General features: G+C 43.9%; 2 protein-coding genes across 2 annotated transcripts in view; one reads left to right on the top strand and one right to left on the bottom strand.

Annotated features, from left to right (window-relative positions):
- The window catches only part of KAT6A (lysine acetyltransferase 6A), a 32117-nt gene extending 25367 nt beyond the window's left edge, over positions 1-6750 (bottom strand). The window contains exon 1 of the mRNA XM_068174562.1: positions 5986-6750. Within this exon, the coding sequence (XP_068030663.1) occupies positions 5986-6588 (603 nt within the window). The 5' untranslated portion in view covers positions 6589-6750. The remainder of the gene's footprint in view (positions 1-5985) is intronic.
- A 3373-nt stretch (positions 6751-10123) lies between these two features.
- Positions 10124-16754, top strand: AP3M2 (adaptor related protein complex 3 subunit mu 2). Its single transcript, XM_068174564.1, has 8 exons — positions 10124-10484; positions 11826-11997; positions 12535-12672; positions 13211-13296; positions 13842-13975; positions 14785-14992; positions 15694-15838; positions 16271-16754. The coding sequence occupies exons 1-8, from the start codon at positions 10212-10214 to the stop codon at positions 16369-16371; spliced, it is 1257 nt and encodes a 418-aa protein (XP_068030665.1). The 5' UTR covers positions 10124-10211; the 3' UTR covers positions 16372-16754.
- The last annotated feature ends 1079 nt before the right edge of the window (positions 16755-17833 follow it).

Raw genomic sequence — 17833 nt, 5'->3', positions numbered from 1 at the left:
GATACCAGTGAAGATACAAAAGGAACTGTCAATGAGCGTTTCATGCACATTAAAGATCTCTACCTGATTCAAGGCTGCTACATGTAGTTTACCTAGTACACCCACACAAGTTCAACTGTGAGACCAAACCCTACTCAGTTTTTGAAACTTTACCACCTTGAGCACAAAATGGAGAGAACAAAAGAAACATTCTACATATAAATCTTCACTTCAAAATTCACTGTTCAATATAACACTCTTGACAGTAAGATATAACAAAGTCCCATGTTCTTGACCCACAGTCATTACATGCTATTTTCTCTCCCTGCACCATCTGTACAGACAGACCATTCTTACATGAGTAGCTTTATATAGCAAGTGTGGCAAAACCCCAAACACATGCAGATAAAACCTTTTTCAAACAGGTTTGTTGCCGAGAGACGACCCATACAAAGGTATCCTGAATTTGCAGTGAAGTCAGTCAGAACATTTTATGGTTGTACATTTGAAGAGAAAAATACCATTGGTGGCAGCACTAAGCAAGTGCATCTACTTGTTCCTGAGACTGCACTAAAGATTTTGCATGCAGCTTAATGATTAGCAGCTTCTAAGTTCAGTCACTGCAATGCTCAGCAGCAGAATTACTTTCTCTCCTTCCATGCACACTTTCAAGGAATTAACTATGAGTCCAGATAAGCTCAGAGATCCAGCACTACAATCAAAACACGCATTACTAAATATCCAGAACTGAGTCTCAAAGACTGAGGAGAAACCTAATGCTGAGAGGCTGTATACTGTTCATGAATTCTAAATTAAGTCAAATCTATACACACACTCATCTAAAGGCTGTATTCGACAGAAAATTTTCAATTTTCTGAAATCCACTGAACTAATAGAGTAATTAGAAGTTTTAGCAATTCACAGGTCTTCACAGAAACATGTTTGGAAGATTCTGTATTTTCAAACCAGAAGTCATTGTCCATGCATAGATTCACAGACTGGTTAAGTGACCTTCAAAAGTACCTCAAAACAAGCAAATAATACAAATGGGATTCTGTTTCCTACTCAAGGGTTATTCTGCTTGGACACCCTTCTCCCTCCTTTCTTTCGCATCTCACTAGAAGTTGACTTACCGCAATAGCAGTAACAATGGGTAGTCTGCCAGATTCTTGAACATTTAAATAAGCAATATTACAACCTCTCATCCAATGCCAGAAGCAGTATTAGTAGCTGCTCCAAGGAAAGGTGTTCATGCAGTCAGAAAAATATTGGTGAGGAAAGAAAAATTAAGATTTATACACCAAATACAGAGAAAACCTAAATAGATGGACTAGAGGCGAACATGACTTAATCACAACTCACTAGGATAAATGTAGATTGAAATCCTTGAATCCATCTAATTCACAAAGGCTGAAGGACTCGGCAGTCTGTCTCACACAGTGTTTGTTCACCAGATTTCGTCAACGGCATGTTTGGACTTAAGAACATGGAACCTATTTTTCAACTAAAATGGCAGTACTTAATTTATTAACTACTGTTTTTTAACTATCACTATGACTGAAGATAAAATTGCTGGGAAACTAGGAGAAAAAACAGGGACAGAATGACCTGTCCTCGTTCTCTCTGCTGTTTCTTCCCTTCCTACATAACAAAGCTAACACTGGAATCAAGCTGTTGTTTCTTTATCAATATTCTCCATCATCCACTCTCCTCCCTGTCTGACTAGCCTTTAAAGCTCTGTAGTTAATACAATTATTTTATTAACCTAAACCACCTTCAGAAAAATGTCATTCCATATCTGTCAATAATCTGCTGGACAGAAAGGACTGACAACAGGGATGCGGGCAAAATATTGGACTAATCTCCTGCTTTTTAAACCAGTACACTCAGCTTCTTCTGAAACTGTATCACAGAACACTGTTAAAAAGACTTCTTCCACAGTAGTACCCACTGCCACAGGTAACATCTGTGACACATTGTAACATCTGATGTCTTCCCACGGTGATAAGCTTTGGCTCTAAGTTATTATGACTCCAGACACGGCCAGCACCACTCTGGTACTACTCAACACCATTCCACACTGAACGCATCAGTTTATAACATCCATTCACAGGTGTCTTGAGCAATAGCATTTAGGACCTGCTTAGATTTGCTCAATTACTACAAGCTACTTCACCTGTTCACTAATTGAGTGAATAAAGTTCAGAGTAATTTTTTAACACTTGGGTATCTAGAGTTACACAGTGTACAGATGGAGGCCATCTGTTATCAACCACAAGGTTTTTTAGACAGAACTACAGACTTCTCTTCCCCAGAAGCAGCTGGAAAGGAGTGAATCCTAATCCTCCTCCAGCTGAGAGTCTAAGCTTGAACAGTGCCCTTGGAGAGATCAGTGAGCTCTCAATATGTAATTACAGTGTTCTAGTTGCAGATCATTTATGTACTCCACCCCACACAAATCAATCCAAAAATAACCTCTTTACCAGTACTCGGATAGTTGTTTCATTTAAGACATGCAATTAACAATTACTAACTTTAAACAGGCACAATATAGCAATAGTTATTGTATGCTTAAAGGCCTTCACAACAACTATGATGCCCTCAAAGCATATGAACTTTCTAAAAAGATACAAGAAGTTTGGCTTTACGTGAGTTTATGAGTGCACAATGGGATCTAGAACTACTGTTGGTAAGAAGGAAGGCATGAAGGATGCTGCACGTATAATAGTCCAATCAGTTAAACTGATTGATAAGTACCAACAGATATAAATAGCAACACAAAACTAGGAAACAGACATGCCATAAGGAACATGCAAGACAGCAGCACAGGGAATCTGCTATAAATATTACTCCTACTTTTCAGCCACAGAAGTTCTTCTCTTTTTTCAGGAAGCACTTCCTGAATTTTGGCTTTATACTCTCACCTGTACTGCAGGACAGTACTAAGATATTTACTTAAAGATATTTACTGCTGCAGCCACAGACAGTTTTAACTGACATAAAAGACAGTTGCAAGGACAGTGCAAATGGATATCAAATAATACCACCTGTATTTTCCTTCTAATTGAGGAAGAAACAGTCCTTCTGTTGTCCTGAGATCAAATTTCAGATGCTCTGGAAACTTCCAACACATATAGCAATTACTTCCACTTTTCTTTCAGTTAGCTGATATTTTATTGTTGTTTTTTTTAAATAATAACAATTTTACAAAGATTCTTTTTGTAACAAGTGTGAACAAAACAAAAGCAGAGCACGCTATCTTAACGATCCAGCCTTAAGACCTGCAACTTAGTACAGCTTAAGTTCCTCACGATGGTGTACCAAGAGCTCCCTGCTCTTCAACAGTACTAAATATTACTGTGTTGTTGTAGTCTCTCAAAGTAATCATTGTATTGTAGTAATACTATATTAACTATTGAACAGTTGTCCTGGTTTTGGCTGAGATCCTGTTAATTCTTCTCCTAGTAGCTGATGTGGTGCTGTGTTTTGTAGGATGAGAATACTTTGGATAACTCACTGATGTTTCAGTTGTTGCCAAGTAGAGCTTACACCAAAGTCAAGGACTTTTTAGATTCTCACCCCACCTGCAGTGAGGAGGCTGGCTGGCACAGGATGCTGGGATGGGACACAGCTGGGACAGCTGACCCAGCCTGTCCAAAGAGCTATTCTAGACCATATGGTGTCATGCTCAGTACATAAACTGGGGAGAAGCTGTCTGGGGGCTGCTGCCCAGGGACTGTCAGGCCATCAACTGGCAGGCGGGAGATTGAATTTCTTTGTTCATGTTACTGACAAGACTCTTCTAAGAATCAAGGGAAACATTGTCACAATACTCCCAAAGAATCTGTACCAAGTACATTCCATTAAAGAAAAAAAAAAAAAAAAAAAAACAAAAAAGAGAGAAAGAGAGAGAAAAAATCCCTTACCACTCTCAAGAGCCCACTAAGTCAAGAAAATCACTATAGCACAGTATGTCATATGCACCTGCATAAACTAGTTGAGATTTAACAGAAAGCAGTGGAGTGAAGGTCACTGCATTGTCTGTATGGAAAAAAACAACCAGAACAAACAAAACCAAAAAATAAAGTGTCTTAAAAATCCTGGAGAGTGGGAACTTTGAGCCACCACTGACATGAAAGTCAATTAATGTTGGCAGAACCTACATGTTTTAACATTGTATCTTCAATGTTACTTCAGACTAGTATGAAACTTCGCCTGAGTTACCTAGCACAGAGATGGTACATGAAGATCAGACATCTAGGGTTAAACACTGACACACACAGACACAAAAACTCAGAAGAATTTATTGAAAGAATACCTTGCAAAATTTACATTTTTCCAGGGGGACAAAAATCCCAGACTAAATTCAGTATTTATAGTAGCTCATACTACCATTCACCACTCTGATTTATAACATTTTAAGAAAAGCGCAGGGAACAATTCATCTCAAAGATATCAAGCTGCTCCTGAGTTTCGGCACATTACAAGAAGACTGAGTAGGCTGTGAAACATACTGTGTTAATAATACACACAGCCCTATTATCCACTGTTACCAACACTCTCAATCCAGCCACCTCATGTGCCAGGTTTGTTTATATCCAGTTTTCATAACACTGTACAGCTATACTAATTTCATTACAGATAAAGTTGGAGACTTACATAGGAAACATTTGTAGACAGAACTCCGGAATTTTCAGCATAGTAATACTTCCTACATTACACCAGCCCACAGCACAACACACTGACAAGTTAAGTACTGTGTCCACAGTAAAGCTCCCACAGTTAAATTAGAACTTCAGAGAAACTTTACTGGTGATAAAGCAGCTGCGCAGATTTTATTTTCTTTATGAAGAAGTCTTGTACAGTAGTTTAAAATCTTCAAAGCCTAATAGATCATTAAAGCATCTCTCACCAGAGAGTGAAGCTAACTTTAAAAACCATGAGTAGGACACACCCAAAGAACTCATCCCTGAACCGGATATTTGTAACAACCAAAAATGTCCCATTCTGTCAAAAAATGTATCTCTTTAGGATAAAAAAGAATAATTCTCACATTCCAAATGTCCTAGAGACAAGTAGCACAAATATAGGAATCATTGGCAAATTGATCTTCAGTAAAGAAAGACAAGCTTCTGTTCTACTCTGCATTCACAATAACAGAAAGAATAAAAAGATACTGACTGGGTATGAATTTCACTCCAACAACTTCATCTTGAGGTTAGAGGGGAGGATCAATGACCTTAGGAATGCTAAAGTATGGTAGAAAGGAGGGGAAAACCACAACAAATAAGAGAAAGCAACAGAAAAATTATTTGTTTTTTATAAAGAACGTATATTTAAAAAGAGGGAGAGAGGAGGGGGCAGAGGTTACAGAAGTCCCTGAGTGCTCCTTTCAGGATCTCCATGCTCTCTTGATCATAGAATGGTTTGGGTGGGCAGGGACCTTAAAAATCATCTGGTTCCAACCCTTGCCACAGGTAGGAACACCTTCCACTAGACCAGGTTTCTTCCTATTTCACAACAAAGAGGTTCTGGAACAGAAAGTTCTTTGCCCATTATAAAGAAAGCCTCTAAAACAGTATTAGGTGGCAATTGCTAATCAGCCCCTCACTACATTACCTGAATTCAAATAGAAAGAAGAAATGGCAGGTAAGAGATCCATCTCAAGTTTGCTTTGCAAATCCATCTCGCCTTCAAGAGAGGAAGCTTACTTCCTATGTTTTGCTGACACACCTACAGTAAGCCTGTTACCATACTTTCAGTTCCACTGCACAGAAGCATTGTGAATTCCCCACAGTAGCTCATCTGCAATTTTCTGATCCAAAGTACAAATTACAATCCATTACATTTCCTCTCATGTTTAAAAAATTGGATACAATAGGATCCTACATACACAGTGATAACACCTAACATACCAGATTCAAGATTATTGGCCTCAAATTGCAACTCGGTATTGACACATTCCATGGACCACAAGAAAACAACCATACAAAAACTGTGTCTTACCTTATCCTTTTCATGAGGAAGAAGACATACTGGAGGGAGACAGGAAAGAGATTCAAAACTCTCCTTCCCGTCAGCATTAGTGGTTGCTTTAGTGTTGAGTTGGTACAGAGGTCCATCCTTAAGGAGCCTACCATGGCCAACAGCACGTTTGACAGCTAATCGTAATTGCTGGTGAAAAATGGAGGCAGCGCTACCTCCAAATAAAGCAGACACATCTTTCTGACCTTTCAGAAAGCGCTCGATGTTCTTCAAGGATGAGCCACCAGACTCAGCCAAGCCCTCAATTGCCCGTTTAATAAGTTTATTCCAGTCCACATTTGGTTTACCATCCAACTTGCCATGGTTCCGAGGCTTCGGAAGTGCTATTCTCCCAGGATTATCAGGATCCTTGTAGGAGTTGAGACCCTTGTTGGAGACTTTTAAAATAGTTCCATCTTTAACACTCAACTCTAACTGTTCCAGAACAGTTTTACGGTCCAAACCATGTGAAGATGACACTGCGTTGCATATCCTCTCCTCTGAAGGTCGCTGTTTTTGCTTCTTTACTTTTTTGATTGCCTCCAAAATCCACTCTGTATACAGCGGGTTGGCGAGTTTTACCATGGTGAAGAATTCTGTCTATCCATAGAGTCGTTATCCTTTATCCTGATGCTGAACGAATTTCAAATGATGAGAAAACAGATCCTCGAATGATGGGAACCAGCTAACCATAGCATTCACGTTTTCTGTTCTGAATTAATCCTTCTTTCTCAAACATTATTTGTTTTCACACTGAAAAGAAGAAAGCAAAACAATTAAAAAACTTCTACCCTCTGTCCAATAAATCCCATAACAGCATCACAGAAAGGTTTTACACAAACGTATAAAGATTTCAGCATTATCTCACCTGAGCTTCTGGTCTCACAATAAAAAGAGCTCTAATGTTAGGCCTAGAAGAAAACAAGAGAGACATTTTAAAAAACAGTTTTGAAGAAAAGAAAAAAAAAAGGTAGCAGACAACGTTAATTTGTCGAACACATAGCAGAATTTTAAGCCACTACATTTCTGAAATACTAAAGTAATACTTCAGGTTTTATCTTCACTACTAATAAGAGCATACTTTAGCACTAAAATTATCCCATACAACCTAGAGAAAAGGGTCTTTTCCATTTTGATTCATTACTCTATACCAAGATTTGTATCACTGCTGAGCACAACATAAATTAATATTTGGGGGAAAAAGAAAACCACAACAAACATCGTAAAAGAGCAGTAGCTCTCTTAATTTTTACACATGGAAGACATTGCCTGAAACTTTTAACAGAAAACAGGAATAACTAAGCCTCTTGAGCAAACAGCAAGAAACTTTCAGAGCACTTTCAGGAGTGTAATCATGGGTTTCCAGTCTGTGAAGAAAAGCTATGACAGTTCTTCCATAAAGGAAAAAAGTGAAGAAACACAGCTGGAGATTGCAATTAAATGCTCTACTTTTAGAGGCCACAGAAAAAAGGATACAACATAATTTTCAGTATTGATGAGGCCCACTGAAAACACCTCAGGACAAAGTAACAGGTGACCATACACAGCGTAAAAGGAATGCTTATGACACTGCTAATTAACGATGCTGGTGAAAAGGTATGAGGTTCTACTTTAGAGCCTTTAGTTATCTACTTTAGAGCCTATAAGTTAACCTTATAATAGCTTTTTCTGGGTGTGATAACTGTCTGTTGTACTGAAGTTCTACTTCAGGAGTACACTAACCAAGAAGAATCTGAAAAGTGTTTATCACAAGAAATAATGATTTTCTACAAGGGAGTTTTAGACAAAAGCTAAGTTGACAACACAGTTATCATCTTCTGCTTTCTAGTAAGTACTGAAGAATTTATCAACACATGGAACACATTTGCATACAGACATCAAACTCAGTAGCAGAGCTCCACACGGCCAGTACTGGAAAGATTCTGAACGACTGCTTAAACCAGAAAAGATGCGGTGCTTGCCTAGAGTTCTTTTATTCTGCAAACAACAGATGTAAAGGGAAATACGGTCCTCGACACCTGCCCTCCTCGCAAAACAGAGATGCGCTCCCCTAACCCCTGCCCCCTGGATCCCGAGGCCCGAAGGATTCTGTCCCCGGTCCCCAGCCGAGCTCCGTGCGCAGGGCGTTATGCAACCGTCCGGCCAGGCTGGGGCGACACCGGGACGGTCCCAGCGCCGGTGGGTCACTCGCTCGCTGGCTCTCTGGGTGACAAGCGACCCCTGCACCTGCTACCGCTCGTCCCCATCCCTACCGCGGGTAGGTCCCGCACTAGGCGCCCCAAGGAGCGCACTGCCTCAGCACGGAGACTCGCACCGGCGAATTCGGGAAAAGCGGGGCGCAGGCCGCAGCCGCGGCAGACAGCCAGGCCCCATGCAGCTCTCCGTCCCCCCGGACACGGGCAGGGCGGCCCGGCCAACTCCTCGCACTGGTACGGCCGGGCCCGCGCCCGCCTCAGCCGCGCTCTCTCGCGCCAGACACTGATCGGAACTCAGCTCGCGGACCCCCGGCCGCTTCGTCCGCGTCACCCGTGCAGTGCCGTGCCGTGACCGCCACCTCCCCGAGGCGTGGGCCTGGCGAGCGCCGCGGGAGCGGACGGCGGGGCCAGGCCTGGCGCAGAGCGGCGGCGGGGCCGGAACAGGCCGCGAGCCTGGAGCGCCCAACTGGGCCTTCCCCTTCCCCAGGCCACGGAGCTCGCCAACCGCCTGTCTCCGACTTCCTCGGCATCAACCACCCGAGCCGGCGCGGCTCCGCCAGCGTTACTTACCGAGGGCCGCGAGCGCCGGGACTCGGGAGGTGAAGGCCGGACGGCAGCGAAGCCCGAAACTGACACGGCGGCCATCTTGGGCCCGGCGCGCTACGGCGGGGGGCGGGGGGGGCGCGAGGTGGAACAGCCCGCGGGGGGAGGGGGGTGGCCAGACCACGGAACAGCGCGGCAGGGCGTAGACGGCCGCCAGGGGGCGCTGTGGAGCCGCAGCTGCGCCACAGGGGGCGGGAGGCGGGGCCACGCTCGGGGCCGCGCGGAGCGGAGCGGAGCGGACAGCGCGTGAGGGAAACGGCAGGGCCGGGCCGGGCTCGGCGGCGTGGTGACGTGAGGCGAGGCGAGGCAGATACAAGCATTTAAATTATCTGCCCACAATCCTGAATCACAATTGGGTCTGAAATCTCAGACCTCAGCCTCTCCGTGCTGGTGCAACAGTCCGACCTTCCATATAAGAAAGGCTGTGTGTTCAAACAGTTTATTAAATGGGATTCAAACGACTGCTTTTCCATTGTTTTTGTATATTCCAGGCAGTGTAGTAGGGAAGTTATTTGTCATGGCATGTTTTACTCAGAAGTCCAAGGATCTGCTATATGAACATGAAATACTAGTTCTAGTTATGCAAAGGAATAATTTGCTAGAGAATTTAGGTAAATTTGGCATGACAATTGTTTTCATGCCAGCTGGATGTTTTCTCGGGTGTTACTCCGTGGTGAACGAACCAGCAAAATAGTGAAAAACGTTCCCCTAGCTGTTCCTCCCTGCAAAAGCCGGGTTATTTCCTCATTTCATGGACTATAGTCCAGTTGCCCTCTAGAAAAGGGACCCCTAAACGCCGGTGAGGAGCAGGCGGGACAGGCGCGGCGCGAGCGCGCGCCGCCGAACAAGGGGGAACGCGCAGCGGCCTCCGTGGGGGACGTCCCCGGGTCGCGATGGCGCCGCCTAGCGGGGGCGCCCTGCCTAGCTCCGGGCCTGAGGGCCCCGCGCGGGCCGGCCCCGCGTCGCTCCCTGCCTTGTCAGGTGTGTAGCGGAGTGGGGGGGACGGGACATGAAATCGGTCGCCGGACAGAGACATGGGACACAGGGACACGTGGCGCGTGGGGGTCTGCCGGGCGCGATCCCGTACCCTCCTAGATCGCCGTCAGGCTGCTGCCGGGATAGTTACGGAGCGTGAGAGCGCCGCTTCGCTGCGTCATGAGCCGCGCGCCTCATCGGCCTATGGGGCGCGGGTGTGGGCGGGTCGCCCAATGGCACAGCTCGCTGCGGGACCCGGCCCGAGTGGTGCGAGCGTGTTTGTCGCGCGCCGGGGGCGGTGCTTGCGGCAGCCATGCTGCGCGCGCGAGGGGCTGGGCCAGCGGAGGAAGCGCGCCGGGGCCTGTCGGGGGCGGGGCCTGTGTGGGGAGCAGTGTCAGGGGTTTCGCTCCGGCACAGCCCGGCCCCGCCGCAGCCATGATCCACAGTCTATTCCTGATCAACGCCGCGGGGGACATCTTCCTGGAGAAGCACTGGAAGAGCGTCGTTAGCCGCTCCGTCTGTGACTATTTCTTTGAGGCGCAGGAGCGGGCCTCGGAGGCGGAGAACGTGCCGCCGGTGATCCCCACGCCGCACCACTACCTCCTTAGCGTCTACCGCCACAAGATCTTCTTCGTGGCCGTCATACAGAGTGAGGTGCCGCCGCTCTTCGTCATCGAGTTCCTGCACCGCGTCGTGGACACGTTCCAGGTATGGCCGAGGGGCGTGGGACCCGCAGGCTGGAGCGCGGGAGCCCCGTTACGGCCGCGCTACGGGGCAGAACGGGCGGGCGGCGCAAAGAACTCCTCTCGTTTGCACCTGTTAGGGTGGGGTTTTTTTTTTTTTTTTTTTGGCTTTTTTTTTTGTTTTGTTTTGTTTTGTTTCCTATCACGTAATTGTCATCCTGCGTTTGTGAGGATGTCAGCAGGGCTTGCCGTAGTCGGGAATTTTCTGCCTAGGAACTACGATGGATTCGGGATCTACCTGTGCCCACAGGATGAACCTTTCATAAATCAGTATTTCTGTTTTGCAGCCTTTTCTGCTCTGGGAACTGTGAACTAAGACCAAGCTAGCCTTGTTTTCACAAAGAGCTTTTGCAATTCATAGCCACGTACTTTAATCAATTAGTGACAACCTACCCGTGTGTTTACATCTAGTGATGCTTCTTGGAAGCTTCCTAAAGCACTGAATTGCAGGAGTTGCCCCAAATAGCTGTATTCCCTCTGTGCTATGGTTGACACATCTTCTGATCAGTTTAGGAAAATGGCAAAGATGTCTGTCTTCCTCCTGCCAACAACAGGATTGTGTTGTCTGGATTTGAAACGTCTTGTGACCAGCATCTTGCCAGCATACAGGAAATGCATGTGCTTGGCCAAACAAGTGTCATGGGAGCTTTTGCTTGCAAGATGTCAGTCAGAACCTGACTGTATTCTGAGTTATGTTTATCTGACTTTAGGGAGGGGATTGGCTGTTCAGGCCAGCAGTGGATTGTGTCAGACCCTTAGGTCTTGTTTTTTATGAGGGTATGAGGCATGAGTGTGTTGTCACTGGCTTAGATGTATATTAAAATCTGGTATGTCTGAAAATGAGTGTTTGTAATGCAGAACTAGGATTTCTCTACTGTCACAGCATACACATGCTCATTCTTTATGCAAAATGCCCAATCTCTTTAATTGCTGTAAGTAACTAGAAGCTCAGGTTTGTGTCTGTGCACATGCACTTGCTCTCTCCTGCAGGATGCTTGAAGTCCACACAGAATAAAACAGTAAGTAAATTAAATGTTCAGTTTTAAAAATTGCTGAATTAGTTGGGACAGCTGATGTGGGAATTTGCCACCTTACTGGAGCAGTGGCTGGGGTGTGCTCAGAGTTGTATGTGTCTGTGGGAGTGGCATGTCTGGTGTGCTTGTAGTAATACAGGGAGTTTCAGTGGTTTTTTGCCTCCTCGAGGCAAAGAAGAGGCTCGATTTATTCCTGTGTGGGAGAGCACTGGACTGAGTGATCACTAAGATTCTCTTTCAGAGATCATTGAGTAATTCTTTCTTTTGCACAGGATTATTTTGGTGTCTGTTCAGAGGTAATAATCAAGGACAATGTTGTGGTGGTTTATGAGGTGCTGGAGGAGATGCTGGACAATGGCTTTCCATTGGCAACAGAGTCTAATATTCTTAAGGAACTGATAAAGCCACCTACTATTCTGCGAACAGTCGTCAACACCATCACAGGTACAGGGAAACAAGAAGAAGATAAACTGGGGAGTCCAGGTGGCAATATTCCTGCATAAGTAAATTAGGACATGGGTGACGAAAATTTATATTGTCCCATACCATTCATGCATCACAGGTGTGTTTAGGGAGTCATGTGTTAGTGCTTTGCTTTGAGGTTCCTTCCAATTTCAGCACCAGCTGCACTTTGGTTTTGCATTTGGTTTTGGTCTGATTTGGGGTATTTTAACCTAAAAAAGTCAGATTACATTTTCACTTACAGACGTGACATGACTTCCAGGATGAGTTAGTTTGATGTGAGTTTACACATCTCCATGTGTAGACGCTTTCCCATGCATTACTGTGAAATGCAGTTTTAGAGCTGGGTATAAGAGAGATGTACATTTTTGGAGTACTGGAAGCCTGGAAGAGTAATTGCTCTCCTACAAAGAAACAGAGGTTCTCAGGGATTAATTACAATTAAGCTCTATAAGGCCAAGGACCTGCTCTGCAGCATTGCCTAACTTCTGAGGTTGTTGATTCCCTTTCTTTTTCCAGGAAGCACTAATGTGGGTGACCAGCTTCCCACTGGACAGCTCTCAGTGGTGCCTTGGAGACGTACTGGTGTAAAATATACCAACAATGAGGCCTATTTTGATGTGATTGAGGAGATAGATGCAATCATTGACAAATCGGGTACGGAAATTGCTCCTGGTTAAGAATAGGATAACTTGTCCTGATAGTGCCTGAAGAAAGAGTTAGGTTTTGAAATAGGTGCACCTTCATCCAAGTGTGGGAAGCTCTGTTCCTATTTTCACTCTGGAATGTTGCTAACTTGTATGTGCTATTCAGTCAAAATTTTACAGAGGTGCCAACATTTTCACTTTTCTTTGTTCTTGAGCTCTCATAAGTAATTCTATATTGGGAAAATAGAAGATGAGTAACAATTGTGCACAGCACTTTCTCTTTAGTATTTCTGCTTCTTAGTCTTGTTAGAACTGGGAGCTATTGTCATTGGCCATTAAAATGGACATTGTTGGTGTCCATGTTTCGTAACTGAATGAATCTTTTAGAGTAGTCATTGGGAATGATACAAATGTTGAGCAGGAAACATAATGAACCATGACATTTCATTAAGAAAATAGACTTCCTTCCTCTTCACTCATAGTTTTTCCACTTTGGGACTTTTTTGATGAGGTTCACAAAACCACCTGTGTTTACCTTATTGTTACAGGTTCCACTATTACTGCTGAAATCCAAGGAGTGATTGATGCTTGTGTCAAGCTGACTGGGATGCCAGACCTTACCCTCTCCTTTATGGTAAAGCTAAAGGATGTATCTTTATTTAAGTATTTTGAAAGGGGTTTCCCAGTCCTGCTGTTAAGATCGTGGTCTTGTGATGATGGATCCCAGTACATCAGAAGCTGGGTATGCCAGACAAAAAGAGAAAGAAATGACAATGGGAACTCATCAGGAACTTCAGCAACTTAGAGCCTAAAAAGGCTTTTTCAGATTATTTGTTTAAAAGGACAGGTGATGTGTGCTGTGACTAAGTTTTTGAGATACAGTGGTGCTTTAAGCAGATATCCTGAAGGGCCACCTCTACTATGAGTACATACCAATGTAATTATGTGACATGAAGAAGTTATCTAAAATAGGATTAAAAATATACTAAAAAAGGATAGAGGTTATTGAGTACTGCTTTCACATGGCTATAAAAGCATCAGACATGTCTGAATGTAGATACATTCAAGTGGTCAAGAGTGTGTCAAATGGTAGGCCCTTCATGGATAGAAGATTGCTAAGAAGAGGTCATTTTAAGTTGTACTGTCTTCACAAACCTTGTGACTTTCTTTTTGCTTCAGAACCCTCGGTTATTGGATGATGTCAGCTTTCACCCATGTGTGCGTTTTAAGCGTTGGGAGTCAGAGAGAATACTCTCCTTCATTCCTCCTGATGGAAATTTCCGCTTGCTGTCCTACCATGTCAGTGCTCAGAAGTAGGTGATGAGTCTGGTGCTGTAAATAATGAAATTTGGATCCTTCTCGCTAGGAAGAGAATAAAAGAAGGATCTTTTAAGGATGAGGTGGCATGTTGAGCCAGGTGAAGTAGAGGTGCATGGTGACTTGCAGTTTTCTTTTTTTTTAATTACATGTTTTCTCATTGTTTGGAGCAGTGATTCTGTAATTTCTTTCTGGCCAGCCAGCATTTTTCAAAGACTGCTAACATATAAACAAACTAGACAGTGAAAGAATTAGACAGTGTGGAGTAACCAAGCTGTTGATTACATGTTTATAAAAACTTTTTAGAATAAAACAAGATAGTTTGGTGCTCCTGTTATGTTTTTGACATCTCTCTTAATTGAACCACAAGTTCTTGTCCAGGTTTACACTCTTTTCTAGAAGCAGCTTGCCAAGTACTATTTGGGGTTACAGTTGCTAAAGAATTTTGCTAGACCTTTGTCAGATTTATCTCTAGTAGGTGAAAAGGAATGGCGAATGCAACCAAAAGCACATACATGAAGTTCAAGTGGTGCTGCACTGCCAGGAACTACTTGCCAACCTGGTTGTGACACGCAAAAAGATTTCTCATCTTTTGGTCAAGCCTCCTATTTTACTGGATGTAGTTCCCTGTTCTGACAAAATAGGATACAGCAAGCTTGATTACAAAAAGTGTAATTAAGACTTGAGAATGGAATCCTGACTTTGCTCCTAGCTCAAACAAATGAGTGTAGGATTTCCTTCTCTTTTAAGCAAATATGAAGACAAAAGATCGACAGGGACTTTTCTTTTTGTGTCTTTATTCTAGTCTTGTGGCAATTCCTGTCTACGTTAAGCACAACATCAGTTTTCGTGATAGCAGCTCACTGGGACGGTTTGAGATCACAGTGGGGCCAAAGCAGACTATGGGGAAGACTGTAGAGGGAGTGATGGTCACTAGCCAGATGCCAAAAAGTGTCTTAAATATGACCCTCACACCCTCTCAGGGAACACATGTCTTTGATCCAGTTACAAAGGTAAGAGGAAAGAAAGAAATCAGATAATTTAAAAAAAAAATCTTTCTTATCTATGGAAGATAATGCAGTCAACCTGTTCATGCTTCCATGAACATTGCTTTGCTGAAGGCAATATGTTGGGGTGAGAACTTTTTCTGAACAACTGCATACTAGGAGTTTTCTTAATCCCCAGGACAAATACCTTGGTGTCTGAGTGGACTGTAGTTCTGGCTACTTGGTGTTTGAAGAAAGTCCAAGCACTGGTCTTGTATAATGGGACATCAATCTGGTGGATGGCTTACAAACATCTGCATATCTAGTTGTCATGCCCAGTGCTGCATGTTGGTCTTTTGCAAACACTGAGGGTTGGTTAATGGGTTTGGTTTGGGGTGTTCTGGTTTTGTTGTTTGAACCTGAGGAGGTAACTTTTCTTTTTTTCTTGCAAACATTAATCTGATGGGCTTACCCGTGTGGCCTTCAGCACAAGTAGTGGAAAGATCATTGACAGTAGGCTTTTGGGGAGCCTCATGGAAAGAGAGGGAGGACAAAGGTTCGGAGTGAGGTATCCGCTCCTTAATCCTGTGTCTGGCCAATATGAAAGGCAAGATACTAAGAAAAAGACGTTTTTCATAGAGAAACATTAAAAGCTGTCATTGGAAGGGGACTCTTCTTTAGAAAGTGCAGCATTTGAGTTTCACTGCTGCATTTTCTGCTTCTTAAAGTTACTGTCATGGGATGTTGGGAAAATAAACCCCCAGAAACTGCCAAGTCTGAAGGGGAGCGTGAGCCTGCAAGCTGGGACATCAAAACCAGATGAAAACCCCACCATTAACCTGCAGTTTAAAATTCAGCAGCTGGCTATATCTGGTAAGTGACTCTGAGATAAAGAAGTGGAATATTCTCTGCTGTGCCAGTGCTCATTCTGCATGTAGCTGAAGTAACTTTGCAAACCTTCTGAAGTACACTCTACCTGAAACATGTTCTTCAAGCAAAAAAAGTTGTGTGCTTTGACTACAGATATATAGATTTGTTCTTTCTAGTGGCCTGTGAAACAACTTACCTGCATTTCCTTGCATTTTGTGCTTACAGACCTCTAAAGAAATTGAGTATGAATGTGTTTGTAAAGAACGATTCTAACAATTAGCAGTTGTCAGCTTTTCTCCATTCTGTCTACTGCTTGATAAAACTTACCCTGTGCTTTCTGCACCACCAGTATGATCTTCTGTCTCTCTATCCCAATGGCCTGTCAGCTTTGTTTGTGGCAGCAGTCAGTCTTATGCTGTGTTTGTTTGCCTTTAGGACTGAAGGTGAATCGCCTGGACATGTATGGGGAGAAGTACAAGCCATTCAAGGGGATAAAATACATGACTAAGGCTGGCAAGTTCCAAGTCCGGACCTAGAGGCTGCTGAGGAAGAGCACTTTTCCTATTTCTCCTGTCCCTGGCTGTTGGATGCAGCCTCTTATCCCATCCATCTCTTTAGGGTTGCTCCCTTGTCTGTAGTAGCATAAGCAGGAAAGCCAGTGCTCAGAGTGCTGGAAAGCAGGGAAAATAAGGTTGACCTGAAACCACCTCATCCCTACCTGAGTCTGAACTATTCGGAACCATAGCAGATGGGAGAGTTGCTCAGGTCCCTTAGGATTAGTGAGTCAGCTATGTAAGTTTGTATCACCTTCATTCTTCTGTCTTAGAGGAAATTCTAGGGATTTATGGCCTTTTGTAGCTCCTCTTCCTTGTATTTTGTTTGGCTTTTATCCTGTTGTACATGATACAAAGTTGAATTTCCACAAACTTCAATGTGATGATCCAGCATCTGCATCCCTGTATCACTGGGTGTTAGGGTGTAGAGTTGTGTTGTTCTTGCCAGCAGGGAGAACATGTAGCTGTTCTGCCTCAAAAGGACTGGCACATGTGGAAGGGCAGATTGTTCTGTCCAGGATGGGAAGTTGAGAAGCCTGAGATTGGGAATGGTGCCACAAAGGGAAGAAGTGCATTTTTTCTCTAGGTACTTCATAACAGCACCTTCATGCTGTTCATCAAGGATCTTGAGTCTCTGAACACAGACTTGAAATACATTCAGATCTTGTAACTGATGGGCGGTGGTATCTCCATGTAATTCTGCTTCTCCTCTTATTTCATCAGTGTTTGAAGGTAGGAATTCTCCTAGCTTATTTGGGGAATCAGAAGAGACAGATGGGGAACTTCTGTGGAGAGAGCACTGATGGATTTGAAGCTGTGGCTACATGAAGATAACCACTGTCCTAGTAACCTGTTGGAACCTCTTTTTGCCTCTCCTTGCCTATTGCAAATGACGGTGATACTGCTGTTTTCCTGCTCACTGATGTCTTCCTTTGAGATAATTGTGACCTGGTATCTTTGTAGTGTTCCTCCTGTCCTACCTCATTTCAGTTCCTGTACCAGTCAGGTGCTGTGCAGATGGATTCAACTCTATGCCAGATTTTTCACTGGGCTCATCTCTTCCTTAGGAGCTGTTGCTATATCTGTCCATTCCAGCCTGCGGTACATCCCTCTGTACAGCAGAAATAAGAAATGAGACGCACACCTGCAATAAGAGGCACACCTGCACTGTTCATATTGTCCGTCACAGGCTCTTTGGCCACTACATGCCAATGTGTTTTTTCTTGGTATCAGAACTTGCACCTAAGCTGCTGTACACGTGACCACACATATGTGGCTGTGGAGTCCTGCACGTACAGTTCATGCTTATGAAGAGAACAGGGTGACCCTAAACGAGGGATAGCATTCATTCCACCTTGCATGTGGTGGACACTTCCAGTGAATGAGTGGCATCTTGCTTGTGTGATTACTAGTCCCCATGCAGCTGAAGAATTCCATAGCAGGT

This window comes from Anomalospiza imberbis, chromosome 28, assembly GCF_031753505.1.
Source record: "Anomalospiza imberbis isolate Cuckoo-Finch-1a 21T00152 chromosome 28, ASM3175350v1, whole genome shotgun sequence".
NCBI classification, from domain to species: Eukaryota; Metazoa; Chordata; class Aves; order Passeriformes; family Viduidae; genus Anomalospiza; species Anomalospiza imberbis.
The sequence above is the reverse complement of the archived record's forward strand: the minus strand, read 5'-3'. Positions and strand labels throughout refer to the sequence as shown.